This window comes from Strix uralensis, chromosome 3 (genome assembly GCF_047716275.1).
Source record: "Strix uralensis isolate ZFMK-TIS-50842 chromosome 3, bStrUra1, whole genome shotgun sequence".
In the NCBI taxonomy this organism is placed as follows: domain Eukaryota; kingdom Metazoa; phylum Chordata; class Aves; order Strigiformes; family Strigidae; genus Strix; species Strix uralensis.
Genome location: NC_133974.1, coordinates 129,081,868 through 129,100,450, shown reverse-complemented (window position 1 = coordinate 129,100,450; position 18,583 = coordinate 129,081,868). Strand labels below are relative to the sequence as shown.

Sequence of the window (18,583 nt, the reverse complement as noted above, 5' to 3'; positions counted from 1 at the left end):
AATTGGTGGATCTAGCTCCAAAAATGTGTATGTTTATACAGGTTTTTTGTCAAATGATATGTGGGCAAGGAATCCGTGCTTCATAGTAGCTTGCCTTTGAAAACAAATAAAAAGCAAGTAGTGTGTTTTTCGGGAAACACAGGTATCTTTGTGGGTTACCGGTGCCCCCTCGAGGCGAAACCGAAGGATGCTGCGGTCAGACAGCAGCAGTGTGACTGGAACTGCTGATACTTGCTCTGGATGTGTAAATAGTGATCTCAGACCGACGTTTGTAATCTGGTTTTACTGCTTTCTTGGTTTGTAGGTGAAAACACTAAAGAAGATCTGCAAGGGAAGAAAAGTCTGAGCGAGAAAGTCTCTCTCTATAGAGGTGACATTACACTGCTTGAGGTTGATGCCATCGTTAATGCTGGTAGGTGGTTCAATGTTTTATATTGTTGTGTCTTGAAAATCCTTTATAGCACCATGTTACAAGTTTGAACTTTGAAAAGTTGTATAAAATTGGTATGTCGGTATGTCCTATGGAAATCTGTTGGAAACTACTTTCGTGCCCTCCCCCCATTTCTCTGTTGCATCTGTTCATCCTGTGTTCCTTTACTGTGACAAGGATTATTGTGAAACTTTAGTAGCATGGTCACCAAGAAAAAAATAATGGTCTTATATCCATCTTTTGAGTTAACTTGTGTAGCTGAGACTGCATATTTGATATTGTGGAAGACTGAACTTTGATACTAAGCTACTGCAGTACATTCCAGTCTGTTGTTACAAGTCAAGCCATTAGTGCACTAAGTAATGTGGAAACCTTAACAGTAAGGTGATAAGAAAAATGTGGATTGAATATTTGCTTTCTTGTAGGGAGATTGAATCCTTCAAGTGTTTGGTTGTGACCTAGAGAGTTTGCAATAGAATCACGAAATAGTTTGGGTTAGAGAGGACCACTCAAGGTCATCTAGTCCAACCCCCCTGCAATGAGCAGGGACACCTTCCACTAGATCAGGTTGCTCAGAGCCCCGTCCAACCTGGCCTTGAATGTTTCCAGGTTTAGTTTTAGTACCTCTTCTTGCTTGGTGACCATGTCTCCATGTATGCAACTGAGGTGAAGAACTGCGTGTAGCGTCATCTTGTGACAAAGAGGGGGAGGAAATCCCGACACAATTAATATCTTTGTGCATTGGGTTATAATGAGCTAATTTGGTTGGTTGGAAAAGCCTAGGGGAAGGTTTCCCCTACACACATGCCCCAGCCAAGTCTTGCCTGCACACTCCCCACCCTGAAAAGAATATCGTTTGTGTGTCTTGAGGCTGGAAGGTCTTCTCCCCCTCCCAGTATTTGACTGGCATTGTCCTTACTTGTTAGGAGTATTGATTCATTTTCAAGAGCTAATTTTGGTATTAATCATTTATTGGAAGGAAACATACTGCAGTATTTTGTCTATGATAGAATAAAGAACAGAGATTTCCAAGGTTGTATTGGCCAAAATTGATGTGTTGGTTTACCACACTAAAGCTGTGCGGAGTTAAGGAGGACAGAAATGTTTGCTCATACAGTGTAGACGTTAGTAAACAGACTCTCTTGGATTGTTTGATGTTGTTTCTGTCTGCCTAACTCCCACTTTCCAGTGGAGATGTGCTACAGGCTTTTGTGTAGTACAGGTAGAATCCTTACTTATCTCAAAATGCATTTTTGCACTCCAGCAAGTAACGATGTATTGTAATGGTATTTCCGTGCAAACGTTTTTAATTAATCCTCTAGTTTACTGATGTACAAAAGCCACTTCAAATTACAGACAAACAATACGGTAGCATCCATGTAGTAACATGATCCTCTCCTCACTGTGTTGGCAAAGCCTCCGAAACGTTAATCTTTTAATATTTTTTCTCTCTGGATTCTTTTGAGATGACATTTCCAGTAGTGCTCTTGCTAGCTTCCTTACTTTATTACTCTACAGTAAGTCAATATTAGCATACTTCTCTCAATTTATATTTAGATTATCTTTGTTCATAGGTCTCCCTTGAATTGCAGGCTGGAACTGGTTGCAGATTAGCTTCAGAATGGGAATACTTCGCTTTTCTCAATTTAAAGGGTTTTTCTCGCTTTCTTTTGAAATGTGCAAAAACTATATCCTAGGCTGCTGATGACATTATCTACCTGTAAACTTGCCTGCCATCCTGGAAGGGAGTGCATCTATCAGAGTAGAAATGAAAAATAGAACCCAATTAAAATCAACAGATATTAACATGCAATTTTAAGGAAAGGATTAAAGACAATTCAAAACCATACAGTAAAACTGAGGTTGAAAGATCTAAAGAGGGACATAAGACTTGTCAAGTTTCTAGAAGGCAATTGGCAAAAAGAAGGAACTTGTTTCTACTGATGTCTTCTGTAAGGAAGTTAGAGGAGTTGGATTTGGGTTTAATGAGAGATTCAGATTAGATGTTGGCAAAGCTACTTATTGGAAGGGGTGGCGATGCTCCACAGTGCCAGGCTGATATGTAGCAGCAGTCTGAGGTCAGGACATTAGTACAGATTTTGAGATTCTTCTGTAGCCCTTCTGTAATCTTTTATAGTTCCTAGAATGCATTAAAATAGTAACTATTATGAATTGTTAATATGCTTAGATTAAAATACTAACCTATGGTTACCTTGAAAAATCAAATATTCTCTATATGTCAATGCAGTAATTAAAATTTAAGTGTAAGCCTTTGATTAGTTCATGGTTTCGGTGTTACTTTTTACTTTTGAAGTTAAACCTTTTAAACTTATTGTGGAGGATGTTTTGGTTCAGTATCTATATTATTTATGCAAAAATCCAGTTGCTGCACACAGATATTTCTTTAAAAATCAAACAAAGTTTCAGTGAAATTCTAGTGTCTCTTGAATGGTATCTAAAAACATGTTTCTGTGCTCTCTGATGCTTTTGCAAAGAACTCCATTGTTTTTCCTTCTGCAACTAAAATTATCTAGGCCTCAAAGAGATAAAGCAAAAAATAGTCACGTCCTGTTTCTCCTTTGGAAAGCTCCATCTTGCAGATGTGCTTATGGTGTAACGCTGGCCCCACAGGTCGAATTTCTGTCTGTAAGTTGAATAAAATGCAGACTGTCAAACATGGAATAGGAGACAGACGTTTTAGAGGTGAACTTGTGGAAGTTCTTTTCCTGAAGTCTTTTGGCTACCCTGAATGTTAATGTCTGACACCCTCCCTAACCTAGGGCATGCAGCTGGCAGGGGGAAGGACTTCCTATCTGAATTTAGGAATTCCATTAACTACCTCCTGTAATAAATAGTTTAACATATAGCAAGTCATATACAAATTAAAGCAGCAGGGAGATACCTAAGAGTTTGAATTTTAATTTACATTGACTTATGCAAACAACAAAATATGCCTTCAGTAAAGGGAATAGTATGGCAGATTTGGGGGCTGTGGAAGGGTGCCAGGTGGTTCAAATTGTCTCCAGATTTGGATACAAACATATTAGCAAAACCGGGTATATTTTCTAATACCTGCCTGTGAGGGGTAAATGAGACACAAGTGGATTTACTTGATTAAACCAGGGGTGTGAGTAATGTGCAGTAATTTGCTTATAGTGCTGACTTTCTGCTGTGATGCCCTCCTTTGGGTATCCAGATAACAGCGTGATTCTTTGGAGTATGGCCACGTTTATTTCTGAGCTGTATTTTACAAACACTTTCGTTAAATTTAGTAGCTTGCTTTATGCCCTGAATTCTGTTTTCTCTTTGACTTTATGTATGAGCCAAGAAATTCAGTTATCAGTTGAACTTTGTTAGGCTAACCAAGGTGTTAATGGTGATCTTCAGTAGCTAAGTACCAGGATATCACTGATAAGTACTGCCCTTTTCTCCCAGATCATAACAGACTATGATGTTAAAAATGTTGCAAATGTTTTATGCTAAAAGAGGACGACTATGGAAACAGTGGAAGTAAAAGTTTGTGTCTTTGCTCATTGTCAAAACAACCCTGTCAAAACAACCCTATCGAGACAGCCACTTTGAAATAACTCGTGATCAGAGTGAGGATCTATTTTCTGGTTTCTGAAGAGAGGGAGAGACAACCTCAGATGCAGCGTGACGGAGAAGGTAGCTGAAAAAAGGGAGCTGATATGCCATTTTGCTAAAATCAATGTCAATTATCTACCCCTGTAAATGTGTTATCCTTCCAGACGGGTTCCTTAAAACTTCCTTGCTACTGATCGCATTGCAGACAGGTTTTAATTTAAATTGATGTTTTGCCTAAGGTGCCCTGTTATGTTAATTTCCTTCCTCCCCCCCCCCCCCCCCCCTTTTTTTTTTTTAAGGATTTGGGTAAGATTTATACAAAAACCTTATTTTTACTCCTATATCCTTTTCTGCTCTTTTGGTATTACGCTCTAAGAATGCAAACAGGCTGTCCCTGAGGCATGTACTTACAGCGTAAATCCATGATAACTGGCCTTTTTAACAAATTAAATATTCCTGGATGTCACTTCATCCTGATGCCAAAAGTGCTTCAAGCACCTGGAAGCCAGATAACCACAGTTAGCTGACTTCCAAATAACCTGTGGGAACTGAGCTCGGGGTGTGTGTGTGTGTGTGTGTCTGCATTTAGGGGAGGCAGAGGGAGGTGGTTTAGTCGTTCTGCCCCTTCCCTCTCAGCTCTTTTAACATATGTTTATTCATACTGCAGGCATTTCCTGATAGCATTTCTGTGGACCAAATAGGCTATGTGAGAAAAATAGTTTCAGATACTACTAGAACACTAAAGCCACCAAATGTGTAATACCACCCCTCCTGCCTCACTAAGCTCCCTCTACTTCCCTCTACTTTAATGTTTTTCAGCTGCTTTCTCCAAGGTATGATACAGATTTAGGGAGCAAGTCTTTCTGCTGGCAGTTAATTTAGCAGCAGTCCAAAAGAAGTGGTGTATGTCCTGACTTGTCACTCTTAAAAAAAAAAAAAAAATTGTTTGAGTCTGCTTGCCTGTTGCTTCTGCTTATTTAAAGTCTGGACTGTATGACATGGTGGTCTCATGGCTTAGGTAGGTCTGATGTAGTAATACTGGTCCTGACTAAAGTCTTTAGGGCCTATTGGAAAAACAAAAAGGATTAGTCCACCAGTGTACTCGTTTTTAGGCTTTAAGTATGTTGTTTTTATAGAGCAGCCAATCCCAAAACCAGAAATAAACAGTAAAAGCCTCAGTAAGGTTTGAAAAATAAATTGTGCAATATTTATAGTATCAGCTAAGCAGTAAATAGTACGTTTCCTCTGCATTTTTAATAAATATAGGGAAAAATATGTTGCTGTTTGTCATATGCAGTAACTTTTAAATCTGAAGTACGTAAGAGTTGCATTTTCAGAGTGGGTCTGATACGTATGTCTGTGTACCTGATATACCTTAAGCAGCAGTTAATCACTACTGACCTCAGGTAATACATTCACTTCCAACCTGTTAAAAAATCTTATTGGCCCAGCTCTAAGATAAGAAGGCACATACTAATGTGCTCGTAAGTGAGTTTTTGCTAGGAGCAAGATTGAGGGGAAATGATTATGTGGGCAAAAAAGGATTATCCTTATTTTTATTTGATTGGGGGAAGGGGATGACTTGCAGAACACTAGAAGAAATGTTATTTTTTCTTAGCTTTGAAAAATATTTTTGGATATCTGTACAGAACTATGGTACTGAGAACAGAAACCTTTAATCTACAGGAGAAAGGAAGGTGATCAGTTCTATTGAAGTAGGTATTTCTGGTAATGTCTATAGTGTTGCTTCTAAAATAGCAATTAGACGGTTGCTGCTGTTCGAGCAACTAGGTGGCTCCCTCAAAACTGTACTTGACTGCTGGAATCATCTCTAATCTTCCCAATGGGGAGAGACAATCCCTTTTTGAAGAGATTATTTCTTCCATGTGAGAAAACAAATGGGAAGTAAAATTTTAGTCCAATAAACAGTGAAAAGAGCTAGTGAAGAAAAGAGGTAAACAACTTTTTATGTCCCTTTTTACTAAGCTCTGATGCTGGAATTTAGTTACTGAACCTCATACTGTTCAAGAAGAGGCTTCCTCTCCAGGAAATCATCTGCATATCTGCAGTGAGGCACTTCAGCTGGCAGACTTGTTTCTTAGCTTCCTTGGCTCGTTGTGCAGGGGCAGCTGAGTGAAGGTGCACAGAGGGGAGGATCTCTTGGGTGCTGTAAGAGGCAAGGGTGTTTTCAGACAGCAAAAGTCTGAGTCTTTATAACAAATCTGTAAATCCGAAACGCTTGTCCTGCTGTACCTCTGTGTCCCAGTACGGGAAGCATGTGGCATTAGAGTTGTTTGGTTTTGAGTACATTGTGTTTGCTTTGCTTGTTGGGGGACTGGTTTCAGCTGGAGCCTCTGCATGGCTCGATTTAGAGGATGAAATAGCCATTTTCATATTGTCTCAACTTTCCCTAATGAAATATGCCTTTCCTCCCTCAGGCTTCTGATAACAGCAGTATCTTTCTCCAGATTTCTTAACTGGAGATAGCAACAGATTTTCTTCTGAACTCTTCCTGGCCTTGACCTAGAAGTATAATCTGATTGTTTAATTTTGAGGCATCCCATTTTTCTCAAGTCCAAAATTACACATCAAGGTAGAAGTACGATGTATTGAAACTGGGAACTGAATATATTATCAGTGAATTATGCTTAAACGAGTGTGGAAGTATAGATAGTGGCTGAACTATGCCTTTCCACATAAACAGCTTGTTAATGTGCAATCAGTCACTGCAGTTGCCTTGAACTTGGTGCTTAATGAACAGGTGGGGGAAAAAGGATGGATTCTAATCTGGAACAGATCTGACATCAGGCAATTTCACTGATTGCTAATCCATTTCATTTGGCAACTTAATTTATCACACAAAATTTTCATCTTGTAGCTTCTGAAGTAGAAATTACTTCAGAAGTGGCCTGTCTGAATATTATGGAGTTATTTGAGTTGCTGGGTCTGAACTAGTACTGTGTATATAGTGCCTCTCCCCCTTTTTATTTGCAGTGACCAGTAGTTCTTACTCTGGAGCTTATTTGAAATTATTCTTCAGCTCTTCATTCACTAGAAGTCCCTTAACTCAAATGTTCTTACTGTTGAAAGTGGAATCAACAAAACATAAAATCTCTAAGTCCTATAAGACCATGCTTATAGGAATTCTCATGGTCTCATCCACGTTTGGATTTAATCACATAGATTTTTGTGGTTTTTTTTTTTTTTTTTTCCTGAGCTAAACAAATGGTTGCTTACGCTGGGAGAGCTTCTTAGTGAGTTTGTCTGGTAGCATGTTTTGTGAGCATGTATTAAATGTGTTATCTCCAGTGTACAGATAGGGAAACCAAAAACTTGTATTGAAATCTCTTGCATGGAGTCATCTGGCATCTGCCTATGTAACTGTTATAATTTCCTCTAGGAATAGAACCAATAATGCTAACAAAATGTTGTTAATTTGGTTTTCATCTTTAGTGTGAGCAGACTGTGGTGTTAATCAAAGGTTTCTCAAGTTAATTTACAGTTAGTGCAATTACACTTGTGTGTAAAGCCCCAGACTAATTTTATATAGTCCCCACTTATTCATCAGAAAAGTCAGTGTTAATAGCTGAGGGAATTGGTCATTCTCAATCATGACATCTGTGAGTGAGTTTATTAGTGCTTTCTGTGGAAAATACTTTAAGTGTAGCTGGTGGGTAGTAGACATGGTTAAACTTGCCCTCTGCTTTTGGTCTAATATGATTTCAGTGCAGTTCTTCCCTTTAGTGTAATACTCATTTGGATGAAAACTAAAAATCTGTGTAAAGTGACTGTGATCAAGAGAATGAAACCGAAGAGAAGTACAGCTGGAGGTGCGGTTTAATTTAGGTGGATTACTTTAGCTGCTGTCTCAGTCAAACACCATTTGCTCTAAGGATGTGGCAAAGGCTTAAGATTGAGGAGACTAATTCAGAACTGTACTGCAGCAAGATGCTCACAATATACTTAGAAAATATCCCATGTATAATTAGTATAACTCGAACTTCAGGACAAAAAAAGGATTGGCAGTGCTGCAGACACGTGGCAGGAACAAACTTTTTTCCTTGTTCCAGGGTGCTTTGGGAGGGGGAAATTAATTGTGGTGAAATGTTTTCAGTATGCCAATATATTCCACCAGTGTGCTTATGGCTGTGTCGCTTACCTAACAGAGATGACTCTGGGTGGGTCTGTGCCTCAGACACGGGCCTGGGCGTTATCCTGCCGAATCGAGTTGTGCCTGTGAACAGAGAGTCTCGGGATGGGATGAAGACCTAAACCTCGCACACCTCCACGGAGAGCTTTGCTGCCACGTGGCCAGATACTGCAAACAGAGAGGTGCTTCGTGTTAACAAGCAGCGGGATGTGAGCGTTCAGTGACTTACTGAGAAGCCATAAAAAAGCAGTAGAGAAGGAAATACACTTTCCATTGGAATGCTGTGCTCAAAAGGCTCCTTAAACTAATAGGTTGTGGACTGAGGTTCCAGACGCACAGGAAGGTGAGGTTCAGGGCAATGCTGTTTGACTTTCTATGTTATTGCATGCTGGCATAGAAGTCTGAGTAGAATGAGATGAGGGTGCAGGATATCTGAGTATCTAATATCCAAACATCTAAAACAGGTTGCCCAGAGAAGTTGTGGCTGCCCCCTCCCTGGAAGTGTTCAAGGCCAAGTTGGATGGAGCTTTGAGCAACCTGATAGTAGTGAAAGATGTCCCTGCACATGGCAGGGGGGTTGGAACTAGATGATCTTTGAAGGTCCCTTCCAACCCAAACCATTCTGTGATTTTATGAAGTACCCTGGCACAAAGTTAGATGGCCAGCTATCTCCTCTGACTGGATTCAGCAGTCTGTTACGCTTCAGAGAATCTGACATAACATGGGTGTTAGACACTTCAGTAGTCTAATCTAACCTGATGGTCTATGGTACATGGATTTATTTAACAATCTGGTCTTCCTCAGTGTTGATGCTTTAAGGCCACTATGTTCTTATTTCTTTGTGCATCCATTGTTGAACCCATTTATTATCTCTGATTATTTCTAGACTCCTTGGGGCAATAATTATCTATATAAACCATGTGTTGCTGATATTTTTGTTTATTAAAAAAAACAAATACAAACTGCTTAGGAGCTTTATGACTACAAATAAAACATTTCAAGTAACTGTGACACTTCCTGAAGTAGAGAAAGAGTGGGTGGGAGTAGAGGACATGACTTGCATCATTTGTGACTTGTCAGGTTTAGAAGTAACTCATTGTATTGCAGTGTTTGTGCTTTCACTTCATCTCTTCACTTCTCAGGTTTGTACTTGGCCACTTAAACTTGGCACATTTTTATATCACTAAACCCAGGGGCTGTATGTGTGGCAAGCAGGGCAGAGGTGTGTGGACTCTGCTGGAGATCCAGGTTTCTAGCAGTGTTCAGTAATTAAGGGGAATAGTAACAGGCTGTGAAATGTCAGGCCTTTCACTGTATCATCTTTTATTTTACCTTTTCTGTCCTCTGACACCACTTTATCCTTTGTGGTTTGAGGGGGTGGTAACTTAAAATCCTTGTTCCTGTTAGTAGAACTTCTTTCCTGTATTCCAGGATTGTAATGGGGACTTTCAGTGTGATCATTGATCCTTCATGCCATGGTTAGCCTGGACCTTTTTTGTGTGTGCTCTTTCTAGAGGAAACTAGCACCGTACAGGCAAAACACCTGGAAAGTTGGATTTCTGAAAAGGCTTGAACTCCCTGCAGTTGTGAAGTGTGATGCGGTGTGGGCTGCCATGAATGCTTTCTGACAGCAGGTGGCAATAGTATCACTGTTATTGTGAAACCACTTTTTGCCTGTATACCTTAATTTTCCTGGACACAAAATCAGTAATGATTTAAGCAGAGGAAACAAAATGCATGTATTCTAGGACTGCTTGTTGGATAGGCCGTCGATATGGCCCGTACTTATTAAATGTCTGCTCCATTTCATTATGTGTGTTTAGTGTGTGTTTGAAATAGAACAGGAGATGGATGTGGTTTGGAAGAACTGTAAGCATCTGTTTTGCTTCACAGAGGAAAATATTTAGGAAGGACCTTGCTATCAGCCTGTCTCGTCCTACATTTGACAGTGCAGCTGTCATCTTGAGTGCACTGATGGAGCAATGTGCTGTAAGAAACTACTCAAGGTTGTCTTGAACAATTATGCTTTGTTTTGTAACGCTAGATTCACTTTTAAGCAGGACTTGTGGGGCGTTATCCAAAGAACTAAGCCAATAGTGGCAACAGTGTGTTCTCAGTCAAGATATGTGTGAAACATGGTATTTTTTCAAGCTTTTAAATTTAAAAAAAACCAGTCAAGCTTCTAGTAATTGTAGAGTGTTAGGACACAAAAGAGAAGACTTCAAAGAAGTCTTCTTTCTCTGCAATACCTACAAAATCTTGGCCGCGGGTGGTCAGCTGGGAGGCTGATACTATCCATGTAGTGTTAATATTGTCCCCTTGTACTTTGCTGTCCAGATGTGTTTGCTCTTTCCTACCTTTGTGTTGTAACTATAAACACACTGGGATGGACTAGATTGTTCTGGGTTTGTACAGATACTAGCTCAACATGATCTCAGTCAGTGCAGGCAATACAATAAGCTTAGCATGGGAGTTAGTATTTCTGTGTGTAACGCAATCCCATAAAATAGATGCAGTTAAGTATTGAATACTTAAGGTCTACTTTGATTGGAGCGAGTAAGCTTTAGGTTTATCTCATCTGACTTACTAGATGCAGAAAATGGGATACCTACTCACCAAAATGGTAGTGAGATTTGATGTTCAAAAATGCTGTTGTGTAGCAGTCTGGCTAACCCTGTCAGTCTCCCCTTCTTTCTCCTTTGGCAGGAGGCATTGCTTTTGTTTAATTCTCTTAGCTGCTGAGTCGGAGACTGATGCTGTGTCTTCCACTCTTTGTTATGATTTTAGATTTGCCTAGTGTTTTGCCATTCGCTGTAGATTTTGGGGAAGCTTTTCAGAAATGTTAGTCACTTGAAATACAGTTTCAATTACTTGTTACATAAATAATTATGGACTGTGAAATGCAGTTTAGGTTTTGTTTTGACCTATGGCTGTTAGAAACTGACTCTTCTGACAGAAGGAAAACATTTCTGTTGCAAAACCAGAAGTTGCTTTCTTTAGGAATTCCGAATGTCTCTCACTTAAAAATTAGTATTAAGGGTATGGCTTGGCTTTAAAAATCTGGACTCCAAACCCCTTTGTGTGACCTGCTGTCTCAGTCATAAAAATTAGTAACGGCGGCTAAATATACATCAAAGCACAGTGGAGGCTTGCGAAAGGTATTTGCTTGTTAATCCAAGCACAATGGCAAGTGTTGTTTGCATCATGTGCAAGTAATAGACACTTGTATGTTTATATGCTGTTGTTCGGAGCTGTTTCTGAAACATGCTGTGTTGTTTGGGTGGATGTGGGAATTGTTTTAATTACAGCACTGAAGATGCTGCAAAGCCCTATGCTTTCTTCACAACAGTTGGGGTGACGAGCTACCGCTGCTCCCATACGTCTCTAATTCCCTCAGAGGTGACAGGATCATTCCAGGTTCACTTTAATACCTCCTGCCTGGATTGTCACTTGCACAACGTGCTCAAATGGCCACGAGAGGACACGAGTGGTACCGTTGGTTCCTCCTTTGGGGTATCCTGTCCCAAATACTGGCCCCCCGGGCTGCAGAGGAGCTATTCGGAGCTTTGCAACTTCTCCCAAGCTGTGCTGGAGGGCAGGCAGCCTCATAAAGGGGAGATTACTTGGCTCTTGGAGGAGCTATGTTGTAATGGCCCCTGTTCTCAGATGGCTTCAGCAGCCATGCCTTGAAGCTTAGGGCTTTTATTGCCTATTGTGTTGGAGTAGTTGAAATTGGTGGAAAAACACTGATTCAGAAAACTTTAAAGTTACTGCAGTGTAGACATGCAAGTGACAGAGAGAAAGAGCAGTAATCCTTAGATCTGGTGTCTAACATGAATCACTTAAGTATGTCTCTGTAGCACCATCGTTTTATGTTTTAAAGTTGGTTCCTGTAGAGTAATAAATAGAAATAGTTAATATCTGGTATGCCTGGTTGTAGGCTGTCTCAAAAAGATGGTTCTGTCAGCTATATTTGATTTGTATTTGGAATTTTTTGCATTGCAAATCCATGTTAGAAATGCTTTTAAATTTGAAGTGTGAACCATATTGCTTTTTCAAGAGAACTGTACTCTTGTGTCATGTGAAATAACTTTTTATTTAAGAAAGAGATGGTATTGCTTTCAACTCCATCAAACCAGGTTATAGAGGAATGTAAGTCTTTCCAGTGACTTGATAGGCTAGATAATATTAACTGGCAACCCATTTCCTTTACATTTCTAAGAATTTGTGGCGTATGGCCTATTTCAGAGAAACTCTAGTTTTTTTCATCCTGGCGGTTTCAGTCCACTTTGAAGTGATTATGCTGAGCAGTGTGGTCCAGGTCACTACTTAACCTAGGTCTGAATTTCTGCAAATCTGAGTCCTGATATTACTCTTTCTGAAATGAAAATTGATTTTTGTAATGACTTCCAGAATAGTCAGTCAGTGAAAAATGGTGGATTTTACTTGCAGAGTTCACTAAACTATATTGGGGAAAAGTAACAGGAATCCAGAATTTATGCATGACTTCTTATTTCTGAGGTTCTGTGACAATTTTTATTTCAGGTTGGTGATTACCTTAAAAAATAAAACAACTGAATCTACCCTGGGGGAAGGGTGGACTACGACAAATACAGCACTACTTAGTTTTCCTTTGATCCCTTGGATGAAGACATCTCCATATGCTGGAGGCCAGATGATTTTTGCCTTGTGTAACAGCAGAGCTTTGCCTACCAGCAGTTCTAACCTTGGCCATGACCCAGCTAATTATAGTTTCTTTCTCCCTTTCCCCCCCATTAGATGACAAAACCCAGCATTTCAGAGAGCTGAGTGATCAGCATTAGGGTTGTGTTGCCACAAAGAGTGATTTCTGTACCTTGCACCTCCTTTCTGGCAAAAGTGAACCTGTTTAAGAGGCCCAAAGTTGGTGTTTTGGTGGGGCTTAGAGCCCAAAGGCTCTTTAGGTCAGGAGTTTAGAGCTTCAGAGGCTGCTACTCTACTTCAGACTAGACCCCAACACCAGTAATAGGTTAGATGAAAATAAAAACTGTTCTTTAAATTCAAAGTGAATCCCCTGACAGACAGCACAAGGGGTATTTTCAGGTGGGAGTACTTCTCTCTATTATATATTCCCACTAATACAGCATAAGGTTTTAGTTCCCAGCTTCTTTCTTAGTGCCTGTGTCCCAGGGGTCGAGTTGACAGCTTGTCATTGTTCATGGCATCATCATTAATCAAACCAGGATTTGAGCCAGAGAGTATAATTTAGCAATACCACTGCTGCCTTCCTCTTCCCTCCCATCCTTTTGCATTAGCACCCAGCAGAGCAGTTGACTGCAGCCTCCCTTTCTACCCTTTCCACCCTTATCCTTCTCGGGGAGGAGGATGTGAGAGGGGAAGCAGCATACACCGTGTTGCCCTTTCTCCTTAGGAAGGCCCCTGTGAGCTGTTAGCAGATGTAGCCTCATAACTGCAAATCAGTGTCTAAAATCATGACCTTCAACCTTTTGGTTTCAGCAGCCGTGGGCACCAGCAGTCAGGGAAGCTGGCTGATGTATTTAGACCCGCTTTTTCTTATTTGGGCCAGTGCTAATCATCCAGGAAAGCCAAGTTTTGTTCTTCTTTCTTGTCGGCCTCTTTTAGAGATCTAAGGCTGTTCTGCTTTGCCTGGGGGTGAGAGGGAGATGGATGGCTCCTTGGTATCTCTGCTATAGACACCGTGCCTCAGGAGTCTCCCCTGAGCGCCACTGGAGTCACTTCATATTTCATAATCCCCTGCTGACAATTAAGTCAATTTACTGGTGTAGGCATGATGGAGCTAAGCTAGGACATGTTCCTTTTTTAGTCAGGATATAAAGTGAAAAGCTTACTCTTCTGCTTTGATCAAATTGAAAACTGAAGCATATTGTTACCTGTCCCTGGCTTGGAACATGGATCAGATCTATCAGTGGCATTGCCACCCCTGCTGGATTTGTTACTCAATTTCTTTTCTTTTTCTTTTTTTTTGTGTAAGGGGAGGAGGAATCAAGGCAGGCATGCATTGTGTCTGGTGCAGAAGATGGTAAAGCATCACTCCTCAGCAAGCAAGGGGAGCCTGGAGCTCTAGCTAAGGACTTGTTTGTGGGAGTGGGGGAAGGACATGGCCTCAAGATCCAGGGTTTTAGGAAAAGGGGACAGACACGTTGGATCTGTGCAAACTAAATAGTCTCTTTTCTTGCCCAGCATGGTCTCTAATAAAAAAAAAGCTGAAAAAACACTTCTAGCAGGAGGGAAGTTGCATTTGGCCGGGGAATTTAAAAAACAATCCCTTGATCCAGTTAAACAACATTATTTTACATAGTCTTGCTAAATATCTAACTTCGTTAATATTTTCTAGTTCTACCTTGGGTCTAATTTTTCTTCAATCCGGGCATGAATACGGTGCTGCAAATCTGGAGTTAGTCTGGTGAAGCAGAGAATGATTTAATGTTAGGAAGTGGAATTTTGGGTGCTTTCTGTTTGTGGTGAAATCAGATCATGAATCGACTTACTTTTTTTTCACTTGGGATTGTTTTTTAGACACAGGATCTTTTTACTTGATGTTCATATACTTTTGGCATAGTATTCTCAACGTTTATACTGCAACATGTAATATGGGTGTATATATACACTCGTATTTTGAATTTTTTAATTTTAGCAGCGGTTTTAAGTGTGTTTTCCAGACTAGCTATGTGAATAGTCTGCACCATCAGCACTGTACAAATACTGAAGAGAAGTCTTATAAAATTAGTGAGACTGAAGAGTGTTAAATTATGACCCTGAATTCTGTTTCCCTTTTAATATATCTCTTGTGAGTGCATATAATGAATCTATGAACTAGATAAGAAAGAGAATGTGCATATAAAGTGGAAATAAAAACAGCTGCTGAACAGCCCTAGGCTATTAATTCAACTTTTGTGCAAACTGGTCCAGGTATCCCACAGTGGACTAACTCTTAGCAAGATTGAGGTAGATGTATCAATACAACTCCAGTGGCGCACACATCAAAGTGCTGGTTTTATACTACAGAAGTTTGTATAATCTTTATTTCAGTTAATCATTTTTAAAATGCTCTTTTCTTTTCCTGTATAGTATCATAACTGAATTTCCAGCCATGTAACGTGCATGCATGTGTGAAGATAGCTGCTGGGAGAAGGGAATGGAAAGAAAGGTGTTTGAAAAGACTGTTTATGGGTTTACTTAGTTTTTTTCATACTGATGCAAGCGGTGGCTCTCTTTTTCTTTTGAAAACCTTGGTGGGAGAAGCTGGTGTGTTAATGGATGTAGGATTTCCATTCTCAAGTCATGGGAACTGTTTCAGCTTAAGAATGGGAAATCTGAATCTGGTACTTCCAAAGCAACTTCCTTCTGCTTTGTCCAAAATGTTTCCTTTTCAGAGTGCGTGGGTGACTCTTTCTGGTACTAGCACGTTACTCTTCTGAAGCTTAACATCTGCATTGTATATAATAGCTTGCAAGTTTTATGAAAATGCTGAACTAAAATAAGGCAGTTGTGTCACAGGATAGGTGTGAGTTTAAGCCTTGGACCTAGAAAAAGCTGCACAAGTTCTTTAATTTTAGTGTAGGCGTAGTCACGTTCACTTTGGAAGGATTGTTCACACATAATGTAAGGACATATACAAGTCTTGAAAAATGATGTTAAAAGGCTATTTCTCATTGAAGTTTTTTCCAGTATTTAATAAAAAGGTACTAATTTTTGTTCTCTTTAAAAGCTGCTCTCTAATCACTGTAGTTCATTATTTCAGCTTCAAAGTTTAGTCTGTACAGAGAGGCAATGAGGTGTATCCACATCTAGAAATTAAGCAATAATCATGTAGTTTGGTGTTTCAACAGGCTTTGTTCATTAGTAAGTACAATGATCCATTGTAAGTACTTGATGTAGTCATGATGATCTTAACAGTCTGAAACTTAAACTCTCCAGAATGATTTTTAAATAGATATTCCTGACTGAAGCAGTACTGCCAGGTGTACCAAGTGCAATTCCATGTGTCTTGGTGCAATAAGAGCTGTTCTGCAGAGTCATTACGGGAAGAATATTGGAAATTGTGTGCGTAACGTGTGCATGCATGCGTACGTGGCTTTGGATTTACCAATAATTCATGCCTGTGCTAAGAACAAGAACAACAACTGTACACGTAGCAGAACGATTGGAAAAGCTGCTTTAAATAAAACACAGGTGGAAAAAAATGTAAGGAAGAGAAGGAGAAATGAAGGTGCAGAGAACCCTGAAGAAAATAGGGAAAGGGGAGAAAATAAAACCTAAGTGCTAAAATACAGGAGGGCACATGCAGAAGAAACTTAGTGGTTTGATGGTTTGAATTATTGATGCTCATATTGCAACTTCATGGACTCAGCTCTTAATGATTAAGACAGTGCCTACAGATTGTGAAGTTTGATCAGTAAGACCCTAGGAGGTGAAGAAATGGATGCGTTTAATTTGTGAGAAGATAAGGGAATGTTTAGATGTGCTCAAGATGTGAGTGGGAGGGAGCGGGAGAGGGTCATTTGACCAGGGTGTTGTGGGTTGGGGCTGTAATTATACAGAAATTTGGAAGCTTCTCAGCAATAAAAACCATTAACAATTTACTCTGAGTGAGAGGGGTCTGTCTGTGTGCTTGGACCCCTCCCTTGGAAACTGTCAAGCTAAGACTGTCCTGGGCAAGTGTATGAAAATGTGGAAGTCAGCCATTGGGTGAAATTCCTTTCACCTTTCCAACCTTAGTGAGGGACTGTAGGTAAATAACTTTTGTTGATAGCATGTGCAAGGTAATTATGAAATGCTTATACTGTGGGCGAGGGAGAGAAATAGCTTGTGTTTTCAGTTACTTTTGGTTTGCCAATGGACTGTTTGTTGCAGTAACTATTCTCCGTCTATGAAACCAAACCACCTGTAAAAAACCTGCTGATTTTCAGTTGTTTTTACAGTGCAGACTGTATTTGTAACCTAGAAACTGTGCGATAAGATGCCACAGTGTGCAAAGATCTCTTGAATCGGGTGGTTTTGGGGTGGGGGGGTGGGAGGGTGTCTTGGTGCAATCCTGCTGGAGCTCGTGTGCCGCACATGCGGCTGTGGCTGCTGCACGGGGGGTACAATGCCGTTGTCTGCTGCCCATCGTTCTCAGCCACTAAGACGAAATGCAAAGCCATAGCTCGTGAATGATTCACTACCAATGTTTAAGTGTGATCCTAAGAAATGGCGAGCTGTATAACCACCACAGTTGCCTTCACATTATATTGAGAGCAAAAAGGTTGGCTATTCCGGACCAATGCTGGCCTATCCTTTGCCTCCTAATAAGCATCAAATTTTTTATAAATGGAGGCAGAGTTCAAATCGCCACCCTTTAGTTTTTTTGGTGAGCGCAGCACTGGATTTATTTAGTTTTCGCTGTGGAGATTCGGGTCGCTAGAGTGTGCTGCAAGCCCAGCCCTGCGCGGCCTGGGCTGGCTGCGAGCTCGCCCCGGTGCTTTCCCTGCTGCTGGGCGACCGTGAATTTTTTCATCATGTTGCTTTGCTGTCTCCTGGGCAACTTGAGCGAATTCCCCTGCTATTTTCTTTGTGTTACACCCACTTTCCCTGGCAGTGAATGACCTGGTGGCTTGTTAGCCTGCTACCTGGGTGCCCCAGGAGAGCATCGTGTCGTGAAGCATTACAGCATTATAACGTCCCTACGGCTGCCTTTATTTTGCCAAATAAGGAGCCCATACGAGGTTGCCACGCTCATGGCTTATAAAGACTTAGTATCAACAGCATTTAATTAAACCCTTTACAGGCACTGTGTAGTAACGCTTATGGAGTTGGGCTTTTGAGCTTTGTGGTGGTGAACGTGGGGAGGAAAATGCAGACCTGCTGCATAGGGCTGTGTTAGAAAGCAAGCACGCTTCTATATACAGTGCTTGTAAATTTATTCATTTTCTTTATCAAAAAGTCTTAGTTCTGCCTTTTTAGAATAAATGTGGTCTGTTTTCCATGTTCCTGCAAGTTATTCTGTGATAGAGATGCACAAATTGAAAACAGTATTTTTTTTTTTTTTCGACATTCAGTGCTTTTCTGCTTGGTCAGGAAAACTTTGTACAGTTGAATTCTTTTCATATTTTTGGTGAAGGCTGAGGCAGTCTGGATGTCTAGCTTGAGGACAAATCCGAAGCTGTAGAAATGTAATTAAAAGATTTTTTATTACTTCTGCTGTCCTGTCTTATTTTAATTAAGTTCATTCTCTGATGAAAATTGCACTCTGAAATATAGTGGGAAATCCATAATGTCTTCTCTTCTTCTTGGATGAAGATCACGGTTGACGATTCTCCTCTGCGGGCATATTGCGAATTTGTGCTGTCAGAATAAAAGCTCAGCTGTGCAGGGAGCAGTTCTCGTAGGGACAGGGCTAAAGTTGTGAGGCTTCCTAC

The 18,583-nt window shown here is 40.4% G+C and overlaps 1 protein-coding gene across 3 annotated transcripts in view; it reads left to right on the top strand.

Annotated features, from left to right (window-relative positions):
- The window catches only part of MACROD2 (mono-ADP ribosylhydrolase 2), a 901,307-nt gene that overhangs the window by 24,408 nt on the left and 858,316 nt on the right, over window positions 1-18,583 (top strand). For all 3 annotated transcript variants that reach the window (XM_074864379.1, XM_074864378.1, XM_074864376.1), the window contains exon 3: window positions 305-412. In XM_074864379.1, coding sequence (XP_074720480.1) covers window positions 305-412 — 108 coding nt within the window. The remainder of the gene's footprint in view (window positions 1-304; window positions 413-18,583) is intronic.